We start from the raw sequence: 19,295 nt of genomic DNA, 5'->3' as shown, positions 1-19,295 counted from the left end.
GCTTAGAAGGAGCCTTTACCAGCACAGCTTTGTGACCCCAGTACCGCTGCCTTATAGGTAGCGAGTTTCTCATCCTTCCCCATCTCCATTCTGAGCTTTGCTGCTGAGTTGTGAATGGGCAGGATTTCACCTGGTCCTGAGCCTTTAGAGAGCCTTATAGATTTGCGAAGACTGTAACTCGTTGCTTTTTTGACCCTCTGTTCATGCAAGAACGGTATGGCCATTACGGTCTCCCCATCTTTCTGCCTCAATATTAGACTTAAAAGTCTTTTGATTTCAAAACCTGTTGCGATATGATCACTCTTTGTTTCTCTCAACTTTCTGATTCAACCATTTCCTATAACTGCAGTCAGTTCTACTTCCCCATCTATCTTTCCAGCACACCAACTTCTTTGCCACTTCAGTTTCTCAGCTGTTAACACATGTTATTCAGTGAACAACTTGTGGCATCGAATTAGCCTTGTCCTACACCGTCGTTCTCCAAGGACACGCCTTCAGTACGGTTGATTGAGAGTTCTGTGTCCCTGTGCTCCATGCTTTTATTCTCACTGGATTGATTGACATTCTAATTAATTAATTGAACATTTACAAAGTGCTTCACACTGTGCAAACTACCAAGTCTGTTGAGGAGTTCAGTGCAGAGGGGGAGACATACAAGCAAAGGCACAGGTAGGACACGGTACGATGAGGCTAGAAGGAGGGGCTGTCGGGAGCTATGGGTGGGAGAAGGCTCCCAGAGGAAGGAAACTGACAGAGGTTTGCCAGTCAGTGAAGAGAGGAGGTGACAACATATCAAGTCTCGATGGCTGTGCAATAACAAGGCATCTCCGTGAATTTGAAAGAGTTCACAACTGCTGGAGAAGAGAGTCAAAAGGAGCTAAATGTCACGGTGGTGAAGCAGGCAGGAATCATGAGGGCGGCACCAAAAGGAGTTAAGATGTTCACTGGAAGGCAGTGGGGGCCCTTGGAAGGTTTTAATCCAAAGCACGAATGGTATTATCAGATTAGAAACACCCGTGTGGCAGCGGCACTGAAAACACATGGAGGGGGAGAGACTAAGGTGGAGAGAGCAGGTGAAAGAGTAACTCAGGGAGGAATTATTAGGTCCTGGGCTAAGGCAATGGCAATAAGCATGCAGAAGACAAGGGATGTTGAGAGAGATTATAAATACGGGATTGAGTGGATGTGGATGTGGGACAGGAGGGTGCCGTAGATGGCCCCCAGGTTTCTGGCTGGTGGATCCATTTATCCCACAAACATTTATTAAGAACTTGCTATGTGACAGACACTATGCTAGGCCCCGGGGATATAGCAATAAACGAATAAAATCCATGTCCCCATGGAGCTTAATTTCAGTGTTAAAATGCAGATAATAAATAAGAGATGCAGCATGTCACGTGGCAACAGGTATTAAGGAGGAAACGAGGTGGTCAGTAAGAAGAGGATCATGCAGTTGTATACGGACTTCTGGCGGCGGGTAGGTAGTAAGGGCAGTCTGGGACATGTTCGGTTTGAAATCTCTGAATGATGTCCCCTCGGGATGTCCAGTAGACCCTGCACTGGACCAGGAGTCTGGAGGTCAGAACAGGGATCTGGGCTGAATCTAGAAATACGGGAAGTGTTAGGAGACTGGTTGCAGTTTAAGTCACGAGGGTGGCTGACTTTAGCCAGGAAATTATTTCTACTGAGAAGATGAAGTGCCTGCAGGGGGATTCCTGGGGACCTCCAGCAATGCCAGGAAAGGCCTGGAAAGAGACACCCAAGGACAGGAGAAATGGTGAGAGGGATGAAAGGAGGAGGAGAAGAGCTAATGTCCAGGAAGCTCAGGGGCAACAATGTAGAGAAGGAAGGTGTGGTCAACACGTTAACTGCTGTGGATACAGAATAATGATTTCAAACATCTTTGGGTAAAGTGACTGTGGGGTGATGGGGGACCAGGAAAAGAGTCCTTTCAGAGGGTTGACGAGAGAAGGGGGAAGGAGGACGTAAAGAAAGTGGCTGTAAATTACTTGAGCTCGTGATATGTGGAAAGGTCAAAGTATCACGGAGGAGAGAGTGGGGAGGGAAGGGAGAGAGAGAGAGAGAGAATGAGATTAAAAGCACAGGATAAATGGAGGGATTAAATAGAGCAGGGTCCCTAAAGAGACAGAATGGATTGGGACACCAACCCCGAGATACATGAAGGCAGTGTACAGGGAAAAATAAAGGGGGGTAGAGATGTAGGTGAATTTTTAAGGATGGTAACAAATAAGGGGTAAAAAATGGAGGGACTTCTCATCTGACTTCTCCTTTCTAAAAGAGGACTCAGAGTAGCGTGCTGAGATGAGAGAGGGAATGGGGAGGACGAAGGGTTTGGGGAGTCGAGTTGGTTTTATATAGCTGTTGTCATCTATCTGATGAAACGGGAGGATGGCTTAGCAGTGTCGAGAGTGGAGAACATGCATGTGTTGTGGCATCAGTTTCCATGAATGGTTTGAATGGAACACAACCACCGAATTGGGGTTTTGCAAGGAGCATCTGAAGGAAAGACCAGGAGCAAGGGAGTTAAAGGCAGTCAAAGGAGCTCAACGTCTAGGGTTTCAGAGATGAAGGAGTTCTAGGCAATGGCACAACTCAGGATGTGCCCATAAGCGGCTGAATGATGTTGGAAACAAACGTCAATAGAATTTAGCAGGTTCAGTATCTGTGAGGCTAAGTTATTGAACAGGTTAACTCCATTGGCATTGTAAGTACCCAGATTGTTCTTACTTGGTTTGTTTGCTGAGATTGCCAAAAAATAAATGTTTATTGATAAAAGGAAAGTATTTTTACTTAACACTTTGGGCTTTTTCAAAAAGTATTAAAAGCTCATTATCTTCTCAAAAAAACTGGCTCATAAAATTTCTTATACCATTCATCTCTTGCTCTTCAAATGCACCTAAATCCCAAAGAAACATAAGGAGTGAATGTCCAGAGAGTTGTACAAAATGTATATCTGTTTAGTCTTTTAAACATCAGTCTATTGACCTGAATGGTCAGGGGGCAGTTAAAGTGCTGGTGCCTTTACGTGCTTATCGAAGAGGCGGGTATATCGTTATGCTTCCATGATGTGCTACTGCACACACCATGCAACATAATCTCTTGGTTGGCTTTAGGAAGGAGTGAAATTTCCAATGAGAACATACGGTTTGGCAAGTTAAAAAGTGATACATGTGGTAGCTCCCTTGATAGCAAATTCAGAATATATTTGCTCACAAAAGAAAAGGATAATTCCAGATGAAAGGAAATTAATATTGGAGGTACAGATAAAGAGACCTTTAAAAATGGAGGTGGCAGTCGCCTGCGTCCTCTCTCTCCAGACGGTAGGTTGATTTAACTGTGTTTCCTGACAGCCTGCGGGGGCAATATCTACATCCACGGTGCGGATTCTGCTGGATACGTAACCTCCCCCAACCACCCCAGCAATTATCCGCAGCACGCTGACTGCAGCTGGCTCATAGCTGCTCCTCCCGGGAAGCTCATAAGGCTGCAGTTTGAAGATCAATTCAATGTCGAAGCAACACCCAAGTAGGTCACCTCCGTTTAATTTTCCTCCTACCCAGAGTTAGTATTTTTCAGCTGTCACATCTCAGAACAATTTCCTTCTTCGCTCAGCAGCATATACGGCAAAGGAAATCTAGGGACGGGGAAGGGAAATGCTTAACACCTGGAGCTTGAAAACCTTGCCTGCCGGACACTCACCCATCAGCTGAGCAGATGATGTAAACAGACACTGTCCCTCCTGACCCTGTGCACATCCTCCGAGAGACACGGAGGGTGGCTGTCTGAGATTTATATTATCCGCTCTTCCTCCCACAGGAAAAAGAGAGGGTCTCTGGTAGATGAATATTTATTCGGCCAGCCCCATACTCAGTGTCATAAATGATAAAGTATCTGTTTAACAAATAGAAATTTGTGACACCCGGGGTCACCAGTGTCAGAAGCAGGACGAAAGCAAGGACAGTACGATTTCCCAATCTCTGTTTAGTAAGAATCTTTAAAGATTACAAACCAGAGCGTTTGTCTGACTATGTTGAACACAGATGGAATAACTACATAGATTGAAAAAAATCTGTATCTTTCTCTTCATTTAACAAACGTGTGTATACATCTGCATGAATACATGCAGGGTGCAAAGCTTAGGTATGAGAGCTTTTGCTTTCCAGTTCTGGACTCCTGATATAATGCCACTCTCCCCTCACTGAGCATTAATTGGCTGGTTGACTTTCTCAAGAAATACTGGGTAAATACTTGTCCTCTTTTAGGGACACGGAAAATTCCAGCTGAGATTCTCCCTTAGCCCCGGTTACATAGCTATCAAGAGAGAGTTCATCTTTGTCATGTGAAATGTGTCATAACATCATGTGAAACAAAATCCTGTGTTTTGACATTCCTAGGGGGTTGATTCGAGAATGATCTTTACATTTCTAAGACCAACAGAATATGGAAGGCGAGTACATATTCTTCATTGTGGTACATGTAAAACCTGTCTTTTTCAGCTACAAACTGGAGTATATGATTCAGAAAAATATCATATGGCCTTTTGAAGTGACACACCACCTACACTGACCCTGTCATAGTGTCTACGCTGTGTTGTGTACAGAGCACTACAGAAATGACGATTTAATAATGCCCTTGGAGAAAGTGAAGTCTTTATTATCAAAATATGTCAAAGCCATGGACTTTGCAAACTAAACAGAATTTTCTTTCCACTGTAGCTGTACGTCCAGTTACCTTGAGTTGCGAGACGGTGCTGATTCAAATGCACCAGTGCTTTCCAAGTTCTGTGGAGCTCATCTGCCCGCCAGTCAGTTGTCCTCAGGAGAGCTGATGTATCTGAGATTCCGGTCTGACAGCAGCCCCACTCATGTGGGATTCAAGGCCAAGTATTCCATAGGTGACAACATTTTTATATTCAATAAGAAAGTAGTGACAGAATAATTGCATTAAAACTTTTGAAATGATCATGCCATTTTTAAAGAAGCCTTTCTATCTGCCTAATTTTCGCAGTTATTTTAATGATAGAAGTAAGTTAGGAATGTGAATGTTTAAAACCACAAAGTCATTTATCAGTTTTAATTTTTACTTTAATTTCCATTTAAAAATACTCTTTTTAGTAAACTTGAATATTTTGTATTTTTCCCTAACTTGTTAGTGAAAAACATATCCAGTTAAATTCTTGTTTCTTCCTCTTGTGAAATACGTACACTATTAAAATGTAAAACTCTTTAGTAATCAAATAACTATTTTTAGAACAGTGACTTTGACCTCCTCAACATTAATAGATAATCGAGATGTTTTTTCCCCTAAGTGTCTAGCGCCAGGTCATTCATTCAATGTTTTGATTTCCTTCCTTCAAAAAATGAGTAATAAATAGTGCATTCTGAAGATTCACTACAATATGGTCACAGTTACATAGAAGTTAGTATCTGTTGGGTCTGAACACTAACCAAACATATTTAATGCGTTCAAAACTTGAAAAGCCTAGTTGTAACAATATTTAACCTACACCATGGGTCATTTTATAGCCTGAGGCAAATTGTATATAATTCAGTCTCCCACATCCAGCTGATAAGAAATAATTGGATAGTAATTTTCAAGGCCCTGAGATACCCATTACTACAGTAACACGTTTATTTGATAAACCAGAAATGGCAGGCATGACTAATCGACCACAGCATTGTTTTTAGCTGAGCTAGGACTTAGTCTACAGAATCACTAACACAGGGTACTAGGCAGGCCCTTATCAATCTCTCAGTTAGTTCTGGAATGAAACCTACTTGCAGCTAATAGCTCTTACATAGTGTCCCAAGAGAATTCATGAGACGTTACAGAATATGCCATTCAACATCTTTCCGTCTTCCCTTTCCCATTATTAGATTGGACTTGTGGTATCATTTCTCTGTACACCAATAGCAGATTTCATTTCATACCTTTTCAGTATTTTTAAAACTTCAGTTCATGTTCACTTGGCACCTAAAAGCTTTTAAATGTGCTGGTTGAATTAAAAAAAAGAAAACCTGTGATAGAATATTGCTCTTTTTCTGCAGCCGAGTGTGGAGGAAGGGTGACAGGGCAAAGTGGAGTCATTGAAAGCAGCGGGTACCCAATGCTTCCGTATGCAGACGACTTGTTCTGTGAGTGGCATCTCCAGGGACTCTCGGGACATTATCTCACCATCCGCTTTGAAGGCTTTAGCCTTCAGGATTCATCTGGCTGTGAAAGAGACTTCGTGGAGATCTGGGAAAACCATACGTCTGGTCAGTGAGATATGTCTGCTGTCTTTTGGGCTTATCTATTTTCACAGGTTACTCACTCAGCCTCTGAAATTTCCTCACTTCCAAGTAAGGCAAGACTTTTTTTTTTTTTTTTTTTTTTTGCGGAGAAGTGCAGATCAGTCAGCTCTGGACAGTGCCAGCTTTTCTCTCCCTCAGTTCTTACCCATGAAACAGTGGTGCCCAAAGCCCTGGTGTCATTATATAGCTTATCCTGAGAGCACTGTGTCCGGAAGGCATCCTCTTCCAGGGAGACCTTCCAGGGCTACGCTCAGATGTTTGAGGGGCATCCTGTAAGGTAAGGAGGGAAACGGTAACACACCCTGGAAATGTTATGAGGCGGATGCTTGTCACTCTGTCGCCTTGGACCACTTCACTGACCACATGAGCAGCCTTCCTCGTTGTGCTGCTGCCCTCGGCTCTGATTCGTTGCTGTTTTTGTTACACTTCCTCATATACTTGAATATATTGATTTTTATTCATGTTGGACCTGCTTCTCTTGCCAGAGGTCACCATTTCTTCCTGGCCAGGGTCTTATCTATTATTGTTTTTTTCTTCGTACATGCAGAATTTCTCAAGTAGAGGTGAAATGAAATCAATCACCTGGACATATAAATACTTAATTATTTGACTCTCACAGGTAATCTATTGGGCAGATACTGTGGAAACACCATTCCTGACAGCATAGATACTTCTGGCAATGTTGCTTTGGTCAGGTTTGTCACAGACGGCTCTCTCACTGCCTCGGGATTCAGACTACGGTTTGACTCCAGCGTGGAAGGTATGTTCTTTGATTCATTTTATATATATATATATATATATAGTTGAGCACTTACATTGGATAGACACTCCTCTTAGGCACTGGTGTGACAATAACTAAACAAAGACACCGTGACCCTTGTCTTCCTGGGCCTTACTAGTTTAGCGGAGAGGCAGACATTAATCAAATAGTCACACCAATAGATGAAAAATCACAACTGCAATCAGTGCTACAAAGGAACGGATCTAATGCTGTGAGGGGTGTCAGGAGGTGAGAGCCGCGTTCCTCATCTTAGAAAGCCAGTCTGTTAGCGCTCGAGTCACTCAGAATTTGCATTCCAAATTCCCTGACAAGCTCGTGTGAAATAAAGATCTTGTCTTGAAAAAACTGGATGATGACTTTAGCCCTCTGATTTTCCTGACTCCGATGATTAATGCGCTTACTGGACTCTCATATTTCTTGGGCCATGATGACAAAAGGCTGCCAGTGAACTACCATCTGTGGAAGCAGAGATTAAATATTAAATATCAGAGATAGTCCTTGTGTACATACAGTGATAAATAAGAGCACTGATTTTGTCTAGTGGGACAATAAAAAAAATGCTTTACTTTTGAGAACATTCCTTATAGGATTAGATTGGAAGTTTTCTTAGGCTTTTGGGTTTTATTTTCTTCTCTCTCTTTTTTTTACCCCCCCTTCAGCATGTGGTGGGGATCTCCAGGGCCCTGCTGGGACCTTCACTTCTCCCAACTACCTGAACCCAAACCCTCATGGCTGGATGTGTGAATGGAGAATCACTGTGCAGGAAGGACAGCGGGTGACCCTCACTTTTGACAACCTGAGGCTAGAAGACCATCCATTCTGCAGCAGTGAGCATGTGACAGTAAGTGTCCCCTGCCGTCAGGGATATTATAGTCCATTGTTTAAGGAGTTTATTGACCCATAAATCACAGTCAGAAAACTAGGTCAGGAATATTCCCCTCCGTGCAACTGTATCTCACACAAATTCTAAGTATTTTAGATAGAACAAAGTCACAATAAATGTTTGCCATAATTTTTATAAAAGCTGTTTTAAGAGACTGTTAGTTGTCTCAACCTATATCAGGGTCATAGGCAGGATAAATTTTCAAGCAAATGATCATTACACATGGAAAAACCTGTGTAAACTGAAAAGTTAAGCCTATGATTGGGACCAGAGTCACAGGACAAGGCACCACCAGAAGTTTGAAGCAGATGGGTGGTCCTGCACCATTACTGTTCTCTGCTGGTTGTGCCGAGTGACTCCTCTGGAAGACCAAGGTCGACCGTCTTCCAGGTTGCCGAGCTCATGCTTTGAGATTATACCCTTAGTATACTCTCAAATATTATATTTGAGTATAATACTATATTTAAGTATAAGTATAATACCCTTAGTATTCTTAGCTTCCCTTAGCAAAAGAAAGCTGATGAAATCCGTGAGTGTTAACTGTGAACGACAGATATATATACGTTTATACTGTATTAACTGTAGATGAATATTAGTATATTTTCCACCCAACTTGCCCTTTCTCCAGTCTTTGTTCTCTCAGTAAATAACTGTTCCAAACTTCTGGTTGCTCAGGTCCAAAGCTCTGATGTCTGTTTTGGTGTTCTTTCTTTCACATCCTTAAACCGTACCCATAAGCAAGCTCACTCGGCTGGATCGTTACAAGAGATCCGGAATCTAACTCCTTCTCACTACCTCCACTGCGGCCGCCATCACCACTCATTTAGATTTATTTTAATAACTTCCAACTGGTCTCTGCTTCCACCCTTGTCTCTCTGCATCTCAACACAGCAGCCAGTGTGATGGGTTTAAACCTAAATCAGACCATAAGGCTTTCCTTGAAAATCCTCTAATGGCTTCTTTTCTCACTCAGAGGGAAGTCCCACATCTTCATAATGGCCCAACTGGACTTACATTATCTGCTGCCCCTTCCTTCTTCTACCCATGTGTCTTATCTCAACCCCCCCTCCTCTTTTGCTCACTAGGACCCAACCACACTGACCTCTTTTCTGTTCCTTGACTGACACCCTAAGATGCACCCACAAGCACTTCCCACGTCCGGTTGCCTCTGTCAATGGGATAAAGGCCGTTGATCATGGTTTTGCACATATTCCATTAGCCTTTTAGTTGTGAATAATCCGTTTTGATTCTGGCAGTGTGTTGCCCATTCCTGTTTTTAGAATTATTGAAATACTTGTCACTTTCTGTTTCCTTATGCATTACTTCATGGTTTGGAATCAGGGATAATTTGAATCCCAATTTTATTACTACTGGCTCTTTGAACTTTGGCAAATTGCATAATCTTTCTGAATTCTAGTGTCTTAATCTGGAAAACAGGGGTAATATTATATGTCTGAGAGGTTGTTTTGCTAATTGGATAAGGTAATCCCAGTGGGTTATTAGCAGAGTCTGGCATTTTGTCCATGCTCAGTAAATGATAGGAAGCTCTGTGTCCTGTCCTATGAGCCGGAAGTCACTTTAAACCAGAAGCCCCTGAAGAACAAAATTTAATGATCAATTACAGTAAACAAAAAAGCGTACAGCTTTTGTTATGGAATACATTATCCTTCTCCATAGCTCTTAGTGTCACACTCTGCCTCATTATTTCTAATCGTAAGCCATTCAAGTCCTTTTTAGAAACAGGACTATCACTCGCTCAATCTATTATTGTTTAGTTACTTCTGGATCTTTCTTGAGCTGTGCTAAAATATTCCCTTGGCTTTGTAAAGAAGTGGAATAACATTTTGCCGGTTATCATAACTGTGTACATAACTGGAGTTGTTGAATATTTTGGAGTCCACAATACTCTAGTCCATTTAAAAAATTCAAACCGGAAAGAAAATTGAAGCTTTGAATGCATGACTAATTAGGAAAGAACTATTATATTGAGATCGACTTTTAAAATTACTTGGGTGGGAGGGAAGTCCAAGAGGGAGGGGATATATGTATACATATAGCTGATTCACTTTGTTGTACAGCAGAAACTAACACATTGTAAAACAATTATACTCCAATAAAAAAATGGCATTTAAAAATATTTGAGTTCTTGGGCTTCCCTGGTGGCGCAGTGGTTGAGAGTCCACCTGCCGATGCAGGGGACAGGGGTTCGTGCCCCGGTCCAGGAGGATCCCACATGCCGCGGAGCGGCTGGGCCCGTGAGCCATGGCCGCTGAGCCTGCATGTCCGGAGCCTGTGCTCCGCAGCGGGAGGGGCCACAACAGTGAGAGGCCCGCGTACCGCAAAAAAAAAAAAAAAAAAAAAAAAAATTTGAGCTCTTCTATACTTCAGATCATCAGAGATTAACATTTAAGCCTTCTTTCCAAATATCAAAGGTCCTGAGGGATTGTTAAACAAAACTGTTCCCCAGTGAACTCTGTGAACTAAGATGTGAGCGTGTTGGCATAGCTTCTTTACATTTTGATCACAGTTTCCAGTTGCAAAGAGCACAGCAGTTTTTCACTTGTCGCCACATGGCAGGAGGGCATGACTGCAATACTTCCACTTTAGTGCAATGACCCTGAGGCCACAAAATGTGCTCCAGGTAACATGGTGGCTTGTGGCACTGGGCTAAGTGCCCATATTGTTAAGTAATTCATTTTAGCACAGAGTTTTCTTAGAAGGAATTGTGTCTGGTCTGGGAACATAACCTCCTAGGAAATACTCAGTCAGATGGACTGTGTCTAAAGGTTAAACTATTTTTTCCAACAGGTATTTAATGGAATTAGAAGTAACTCACCCCAGCTAGAGAAACTGTGTAGCAGTGTGAATGGTACCAATGAGATCAAATCTTCGGGAAATACAATGAAGGTTGTTTATTTCACTGATGGATCCAGGCCATATGGAGGCTTCTCTGCCTCCTATACGTCCAGTGAAGACGCAGGTAATAGAGGATGTTACAAATACACCTGTGTTATCGTCTGCGCTGCAGGTGTCCCACAGCTACTGCCGACAGCAGTGGAGCCATGCATGTCCCCTTTAGAGATCAAAGTCACACCTCGGATCTTCCACAAAAGACAAACATAACCAGATAGAAAACCCAACCACAAAACCCCCAAAACAGAAGGCAGAAACCTCTAGTTTTGGAAAGAAAACTGCTGTTGTGAATTAGAAAATTTAGAAAATGCTGTTAGAAGAGCTTCTAGCTTGGTTCCATGCAGTGTCGCCATAATAGTTGGTTGCCAGTCCCGCAGCCCTTGGTCAGCTCTTTTATCCTGGAAGAGGATAACTACCTCTTGAGGGGCAGCTTGCTCCCGGAGAGTAAGTAAAGTAATTGAAGACACACGGATTTTATTGTTTCTTAGGCATCCATCCATCCTTATACAGATTTCCAGCGTACGTGACTGAGGGGTTCACAGACGATACAGAGCATTTAAAATTAGCAAGATGTGGCCTTTCTATTGTAAACATCCTCCTACTTTCTGGATTGTTGTTATTATCTAAGAGCTTTAAAATTTAGGAAGAGTGCAACTGAATATTTTTTTAAGACCTTTAAGTTATTTCATTGATACAAGGAGCATTCGTTCCCTATCAAAAAGGAGCCAATTCACTGGAATGCCAATGTTATATTATCTGTTTTATCCAATTAAATTCTCTAATTTTTAATTTAAAAATTAAATTTAATTTTATCCAATTAAATTCTAAACTAAATTCTAAGCAATAGCCATCGGGACCACCATTATATTTAGATGTTGCTCTAAATTAAATGTTAATGAACAACAGGCTCACGTTAGGAGATACTGACACGTAGCTAAACCCCACCCACCTAATCTACATCTTCAGGAAAATAAAGAAGCTGCTTCTTTTTGTACATCTTTCTAAATCCACAGAAAGCACTTCTGTAGGCGGCATGAGGAGGCAGCCCCCCACCCACAGCCCTGACCTGACTTCATCTAGAGAAACAAAGCAAAGCAATGAGAAGCTGCTGTGGTTGCTGTAGTTATTTTTGTCTGTCTTCTTTGTAACTTCTGCTATGGCATGGATCTGACAACTACTTTCTCTGTTGCCTTCTGTTTTCTCAGTGTGTGGTGGGTCCCTTCCAAGTTCCGTTGTGGGAAACTTTACTTCTCCTGGCTACGATGGAGTCAGTAATTACTCAAGAAACCTAAACTGCGAATGGACGCTCAGCAATCCACACCAGGGAAACTCCTCCATTTACATTCATTTTGAGGATTTTTACCTAGAAAGTCACCAGGACTGTCAGTTTGATGTCCTTGAGTTCCGAGCGGGTGAGTCCCATCAAGGAGCACGTTCTCCCATTCACCTGCAGCCTTCTTCTTATGGCTGGAGGCCACCAGCAATGCAGGGAGACAAAGGGCTGTAAATGTATGTATTATATATAAGATCCAGAAGAACATTGTTCAGACCAAGCCATCATTCTGCACGTGCCCGGCTGGGGACAACATGGAATAAACAAGGAATGAGGTGGATCAGTGTTTTCGACTAGACCCTATGTCTCGTTGATGTGACATTTACCCAGGAGAGATTCCGGTTTGTCTTTGCTCTGTTAATGAGTTCAAGTGGTCCCTTCAACTCTCATCTACTCAAGACTTCTTTCTTCAGAGACTAGAACGTAACATGGTCAGAATGTGTGCTGGTGGTTTCCTGAATTTACAGGATTCACAGAAGAGGCCGTGGAATTCTCCTTAGGCCTTAGAAGTCTAAAGACACTTCGCAGTGCATTAAACGGAGAAGCACATAGAAGCTGGTTAGGAAATTATCCCCGAAGCAGTCAAGTTTGTCTTTGTTTTCATAATAGAAATGGATTTATACCTGGTAAACTATAATCATCTTAAGAATTTTTTAAAAATCTGCATTCATGGCTGATAAATCCATTTTAGTTCTTTCCTATAGTGGAAGCACAGGTTATCCATTGAATTGTCCCCAGTGTTACATTGGCACTCTTTTCCCCCTAAGCAAAAAAAAAAAAGAGGGAGAAAAGTAACAGTATATCACTATATCAGCTATGCTGTCTAAGGCTCACTGGGTTCCATGTTATTGCAAAATTTAAAGAAAAGGAGGCTGAACGCTAATGCAGTTTGCTGGTGACAATGTACTGGGGCAACTATAGAAATTGATGCTGGCTTTGGGAACATGGAGGGCAGAAAGAGAATTTGATAAAGTTCATGGTCACAGACCAACTGCCTCAGCAGAAGAATCATCTGGCCTCTTGGAGGTAGATGAACCTAGAAAAGGCTTATGAGGGAAATGGAAGTTGTAGTTTGAGAATGTTCTGCACGGGATTCTGATAAATCCTCAGCCCCTCTGCTTGGTTCAAAACCACTGGCTTATAGAATCAAACAGAGCAGCTATCTATCAAATTTCATTCAGTTAAATGCAATCTTCTCTTGCTTCCCTCATTTTAGAGACAGTTAGAATACTATATTTTGTTGACTTTTAAGGTCAGTGATGCTGTCTGACAGACTAAACCGTGAGGAGATAAGTGTGAGCAATAAATGATCATCAAATTACTGTGAAAATAATATTCACAAAAATACCTCCAAATCTGATAGTTCTTAGCTTGAGTATGGAATATCCCATTCATTTTAGTTGATTAAATACAGTGAAGAAATTATTAAAATTTTAGGTAATTATCACTTTTATCTTGCTGATGTATTTTGTCACTATTGGTATTGTGTTTTTTACTCCTTAAAAAAAAAAAAAAGCACAGCCAAAAGTTTTTTTTTAAGTTTTTTAACAGTTGTGTCTCTGTTTAGATATGCTAAACAATAATTATGAAAACATGAATTGGAACAAAATGACACCTATGATAGAGAAAGAGGCCCATACCAAAAAAAGCATTCTTTTTTACCCATTGGAGGCACTCTCTCCTTTGTAGTTGAGAAAGATAGAAAGGAGATTTGTGAAATGTCTGCTATTAAACCAGAATTTAAATGTGTATCAATGTAATAGCTTAAAATTTTTTTTATTATTTGTTCCTACTGAATTCATTGGATATATTTTTCAAAAGATATATATATGGTGACACTGGTGTGTTATTCTGCTCAGGTAATGCTGATGGGCTTCCGATATGGAGACTTTGTGGGGCTTCAGAACCTAGCATGCCACTGGTTATACCTTATCCTCAGGTATGGATACACTTTGTCACCAATGAACGTGTAGAACATGTTGGATTCCATGCACAGTATTCCTTTACAGGTAAGACTTATGATAAGCTCTCCAACTCTGGCAATAACATAATACATAAATTTTTTAATGACATTTTCCATAAAGATCTCGCGTATATTTTGTTAGATGTATTTCTAGGTTTATTTATTGGTTTTGTTGGTAGTGTCAATGAGACATTTTTAATTATACTTTCTAGCTGGTTGTGGCCTATATCTAGGAATTTTTAAATTTTAATACATCAATCTTTAGCCCACAGATCTTGCTAGACTCTTATTAGTTTTAGTATTTTGTCTATAAATTACCTCTGGTTTTTCTGTGTAAACAATCATATCTTCTGCAAATTGATAGCAATTTTTCTCTTTCAATCCCAATTCTTGATTTCTTTTTCTTGTCTTATTTCACTAGCTAAGGCCACCATCATAATGTCAAATGCAAGGGATGACAGCATCTCGTTTCTGACCTTAATGTGAATGCCTGTAACATTTCATTGTTAAATATACTGGCTTCTCATAGGTTTTCAATAAATACTCCTTATCACATTAAAGGAAGTCTCTTCAATTCATGGTGCACAAAAATTTTTTTTGTTGTTTTTTTTTTTTACTGTCAGATTTTAGCAAATGGTTTTTCTGCATCTATTGAGATGATCCTATTTTTTCCTACTTTAATGTGTTAATGTGAAAAATTGTATTAAAAGATTTTTCTCTTGTTAAACCATCCTTTCGTTTCTGGGATAGACCCCACTTGGCCATCATGTGTATTTTGGACATATTACTAAACAAAATTTGCCAATGTTTTGTGCTAGATTTGTATCTGTGACATTCAGTTTGTACCTGAAAATTCAGCCCAAGACAGACAGTACTCCTCCTTGCTGCTTCCCTGGGCCATTAGAGTTTTCCTAGTCCATTTCTCTAATATGGCAGTCCTTTTAGATTTCGAACTTTATGTAAAAGCCCTTGCTTTTGTGGAGGTCCAAGGCCATATGTTCTCTTTTTGCCTGATCATCAAACCTCAAACCACAACTCCTGGGGCCCACATCTTGATTCTATAACCTCTTAGACCGACAGGCTCTCCGTTTAAGATGCCCCTTGGAATTTGAGTACATTTATTGTTTATAGTTTTTAGAGATCTCCTTTCTTTCCATTAAATTGGGCTATGAATCAAATATATTTTGGTTATAATTTTATTTAACATTTCTTTGTGTTATAACCAAATGGTTGGTTGGAGAAAAGAGTGAGATTGATTATCTATTCAGTCAACCACGTTGCCAGCTGGTTTTTCTTTCTCAGATTGAAAGAAAAGGGTCAGATTTCAGGAAGCAGTATTATTTGTGTGGAACATCAGACCATACCATGCTTTAGAAATGTATCCATGTTTCAACTTGCTATACTAATGTACACTTGGATAGCTGATTACAATAGATGTGCTTGTTGTCAAACGACAAAGTCTTTAGTTATGGTCCTCATCATATTCTACAAGCTTACATTTACTTTCACAGGCCTAGTGTTTTGAAGAAAGGCAATGTTCTTTCCTTTGTCCCTATTGCATTTACTGTCCGTTCTATGCTCATCTAATTATTCTCCATTTATGGTTCAGATAATCTTCCTTCTCCTTTGTATCAAACTTGAGCCTGCCTTCACTGTGTGATTCCATTTGATTAGCACTATATGGAATTCTGTTTATTTCTAATCTTCCATCTAGTTTTACTTTGCTTTCATACAATTTCATCTATTTATTCATTTATTGTCCTTTTTTTAAATCATAAAGTACGATGGCTATAAGTAGTATTTACTTTGGCTTTACAGAATTTGGTGGTTTTTTTCCTTTCGTATTTAGAAGTTTACAATCTAATTTCAGACTGTGGTGGAGTACAGATAGGTGAGAGTGGAGTGATCTCAAGCCCCAACTATCCAGCCTCTTACGACAGTTTGACCCACTGTTCTTGGTTGTTGGAAGCCCCACAAGGCCACACCATCACTGTGAGTTTTGATTAGTGGGTAAAATAATTCTGAAATTATACAACAAAAGTACCATGTCCTGTGTGGAAACAGAGTTCTTTCAGTAAGCAAGTGATTAGAATAGGCTTTGATCCAGGTCATCTTCTCCCTAAAATTCTCTGATTAGCATATATACATTGGCATCTACAAGTTTACAACTAATGAAGAATGAAATATCTTTCATTCTTTTTCAAGCACAGGAGAAGCTCTCTATTGAAGACAGTTCCCCATCCAGAAAAGAGATGTATTTATATTCTTGATATGAGTTGCCATCCCAGCCCAGGGGACTGAGGATGACCCCAATGACTCCCGTTCTGGGAGAAATATCCCTTCTCAAAATTTCCAAGAGAAACTTCAATAAGAAGAAAATAGAGGAGGACAAGGGAGAATGAAATAAGAGACATAAATACAAAATTATATAAATTAAAACAAAATAAAAGGGTGTGTAAGGACTTCAGTCGAACTCTACGTAGATAGGCTCACTTACAGCTCAGAGTGTTTCCTCATTTCTTCCCTTTTCTCCTGCAGCTGACATTCAGTGATTTTGACATTGAAGCCCATTCAACCTGTGCTTGGGATGCTGTCACAGTCAGAAACGGTGGTTCCCCCGGATCACCCATCATAGGACACTACTGTGGAAGTTCAAACCCCAGGACAATCCAGTCGGGTTCCAACCAGCTGGTGGTGATTTTTAACACGGACCGTTCGGTGCAAAATGGTGGCTTTTATGCTACATGGAACACAGAGACTTTGGGTAAAAGAAAGAAACATTCTCTGCGCTTACTGTCTTTTATCATCGATGTATTTTTAAAATTTATTAACTAGCCCAACAAGTATACATTTTGTACCTACTCTCTGTCAGACTCAATTCTAAATGTTTACACATGACATCTCATGAAGCAACCTTGTAAGGAAGACACAGTATCAGTGCACATTTTCTCCACTTGCATGGGTGGAAACAGGAGAAATGGGTGGATAATTTGCCCAGCTCGTGGAGCTGACAATCAGCAGAGTCAAGATTTGAATGAAGACAGCAGAGCCCAGAAACTTTGATCTTAATACTTCACCGTGCTGTCTCCACAGGCAAAGGGCCATGGTACAACTAGGGAATCACAAGTCATAGAAAATATGTGTTGGAATCACAAGTAGTTGAACATATTTGGACCATGGAGGCAGAATGCTGAGTGGTGAGCTGAGGGCAGGAAAATAAGTAGTCCACATCCTGGAGAGCCTTGGCTTCTATATTATCCCTCGAGCAGTGGGGAGCTATCTGAAGAGTTCTGAGCAGCAAAGTGACAAGATAAGATTTGTGACTTAGAATGAATGCTCTGTATGGGGCAAAACATGATAGATTCTATTTCAAAAGATTACTTGTGGTACCTGCAAACTATGACATTTCATGGAAATTTCATTTCATGGAAGCTCCCAGAAAATATAAGCCTTGCATTGGACACTTTCATCAGGATCTCATATAGTCTTGCAGCATCACACAGGGCAGCTATTTCTAGAAGAGTCAGGTGTTTGGGGAGCTCTCTGAGCGCTGCTGAAGCAGAGGGGAGCTGAGGTGAACCATCGGTTTTCCAAGGGTTTAAAAGCAAAAGATACAGGGAACACTCTTTAACTTCATTTTGTTTTGAGTCCATATTTTTCTTTCTTTTGCCATCTCTTAAGAACATACTTTAATATTACAAAATAGTTCTAGATTTTTCTTTCTTTCAATCCCTGTAATTTATTGTTCATCCATCAGCATTTCAATATGAACGAACCAGGTTACTTAATGGAAGATTAAGTGATCTTAAGATTTAATCTTAAGATTAAATGATCAAAATCATTTTCTCCCGTCCAGGATGTTAACGTAAAATTGCAGATGAGTATAGACTTGTATTCTCAGGTGTTAGTGGCACTAAAATACAAAGCTTGAGATTGTTGGGCCACAAATACTACATAGCCTCAAGGGGAGTAAAAATTATTGCTCTTGTTTGAAGACAGGATAGAAGTCTGTCCTCTTCATGGCAAGGATTAATGGTCTCAGGTGAGTTCAGTATAGGTGTAACGAAACAGTAACAGCTGTAGCCTCCTGTGGCTTCAGTGACCTTCCATTTGCTGAGAGTCCTTGTTGTGGACCTGCCCCGAAGGTCAGAGACTCATATGTAAGGAAAGACACACTGATATCTCACATTTAGAAATGTGTCCTCTCCAGAAGTCTTCAGTTACCAAAATTGTTATTTTCATCACAAAGTAATGACTTTTTCCATGACAATTTTTCAGGTTGTGGTGGAATACTTCATTTAGACAATGGTACAATCAGATCCCCCCACTGGCCTCAGAATTTTCCCGAGAACGTCAGATGTTCCTGGACAGTCATTACTCACCAAAGTAAACACTTGGAACTCAGCTTTGACAACAACTTCCTCATCCCCAGCGGGGACGGACAGTGTCGGACCAGCTTTGTGAAGGTCAGTGCACTTGTATATTTAATTGGAGCCAAGCTGGTTGCAGGAACGTAAACGTTTAGACTAGAAATGACTCACTGTCTCTCAAAGGAGGAGAAGGACAATTTTGCTGCTTGGATTTCTTGAATGAAAAAGTGAGAAACCTCAACCACTAGGAGTTAAAATTTGGACCACAACACACATTGCCCTGTGACTTTCATTCACTAATACATAAGCAAAGACACTTAATTTAGGAGATTGTCTCGCCTTATTAAATTCTCATGAGCATTTACGGTTCTTCCTTTCTACAGAAACTAAAGAGAGAAGGGCAGATTTCTTTCTTCCTCTCTCTCTTTCTCTCTCTTTCTTTCTTTCTTTCTCTTTCTTTCTTTCTTTCTTTCTTTCTCTTTCTTTCTTTCTTTTTCTTTCTTTCCTCCTTCCTCCCTCTCTCTCTCTCTCTCTCTTTCTTTTCTTTTTTCTTTCTTTCTAATAGACCCTCAAGGACAAAATGAATCAAAGTCACCATGACAGGCCACATTTAGAGTATCCTATAAAAATTACAGAAGGCTAGACATGCACTAGTGCCAGCCTTCACCTAAGCCTTAAGCGCCCACAAGCTGACCAGACCGTGAGGGACCCATCCATGTAAAATCATGACCATGGGTC

At 40.7% G+C, this 19,295-nt stretch overlaps 1 protein-coding gene across 1 annotated transcript in view; it reads left to right on the top strand.

Annotated features, from left to right (window-relative positions):
- The window catches only part of CUBN (cubilin), a 262,964-nt gene that overhangs the window by 176,363 nt on the left and 67,306 nt on the right, over positions 1-19,295 (top strand). The window contains exons 44-54 of the mRNA XM_082845199.1: positions 3,372-3,546; positions 4,737-4,915; positions 6,069-6,278; positions 6,934-7,074; positions 7,755-7,936; positions 10,787-10,958; positions 12,097-12,303; positions 14,084-14,233; positions 16,058-16,179; positions 16,726-16,951; positions 18,466-18,653. Of these exons, the coding sequence (XP_082701325.1) occupies positions 3,372-3,546; positions 4,737-4,915; positions 6,069-6,278; positions 6,934-7,074; positions 7,755-7,936; positions 10,787-10,958; positions 12,097-12,303; positions 14,084-14,233; positions 16,058-16,179; positions 16,726-16,951; positions 18,466-18,653 (1,952 nt within the window). The remainder of the gene's footprint in view (positions 1-3,371; positions 3,547-4,736; positions 4,916-6,068; positions 6,279-6,933; positions 7,075-7,754; positions 7,937-10,786; positions 10,959-12,096; positions 12,304-14,083; positions 14,234-16,057; positions 16,180-16,725; positions 16,952-18,465; positions 18,654-19,295) is intronic.

This window comes from Leucopleurus acutus (assembly GCF_964270905.1).
Source record: "Leucopleurus acutus genome assembly, chromosome: 1".
In the NCBI taxonomy this organism is placed as follows: Eukaryota; Metazoa; Chordata; class Mammalia; order Artiodactyla; family Delphinidae; genus Leucopleurus; species Leucopleurus acutus.
This window is presented reverse-complemented; position numbering and strand designations above follow the sequence as displayed.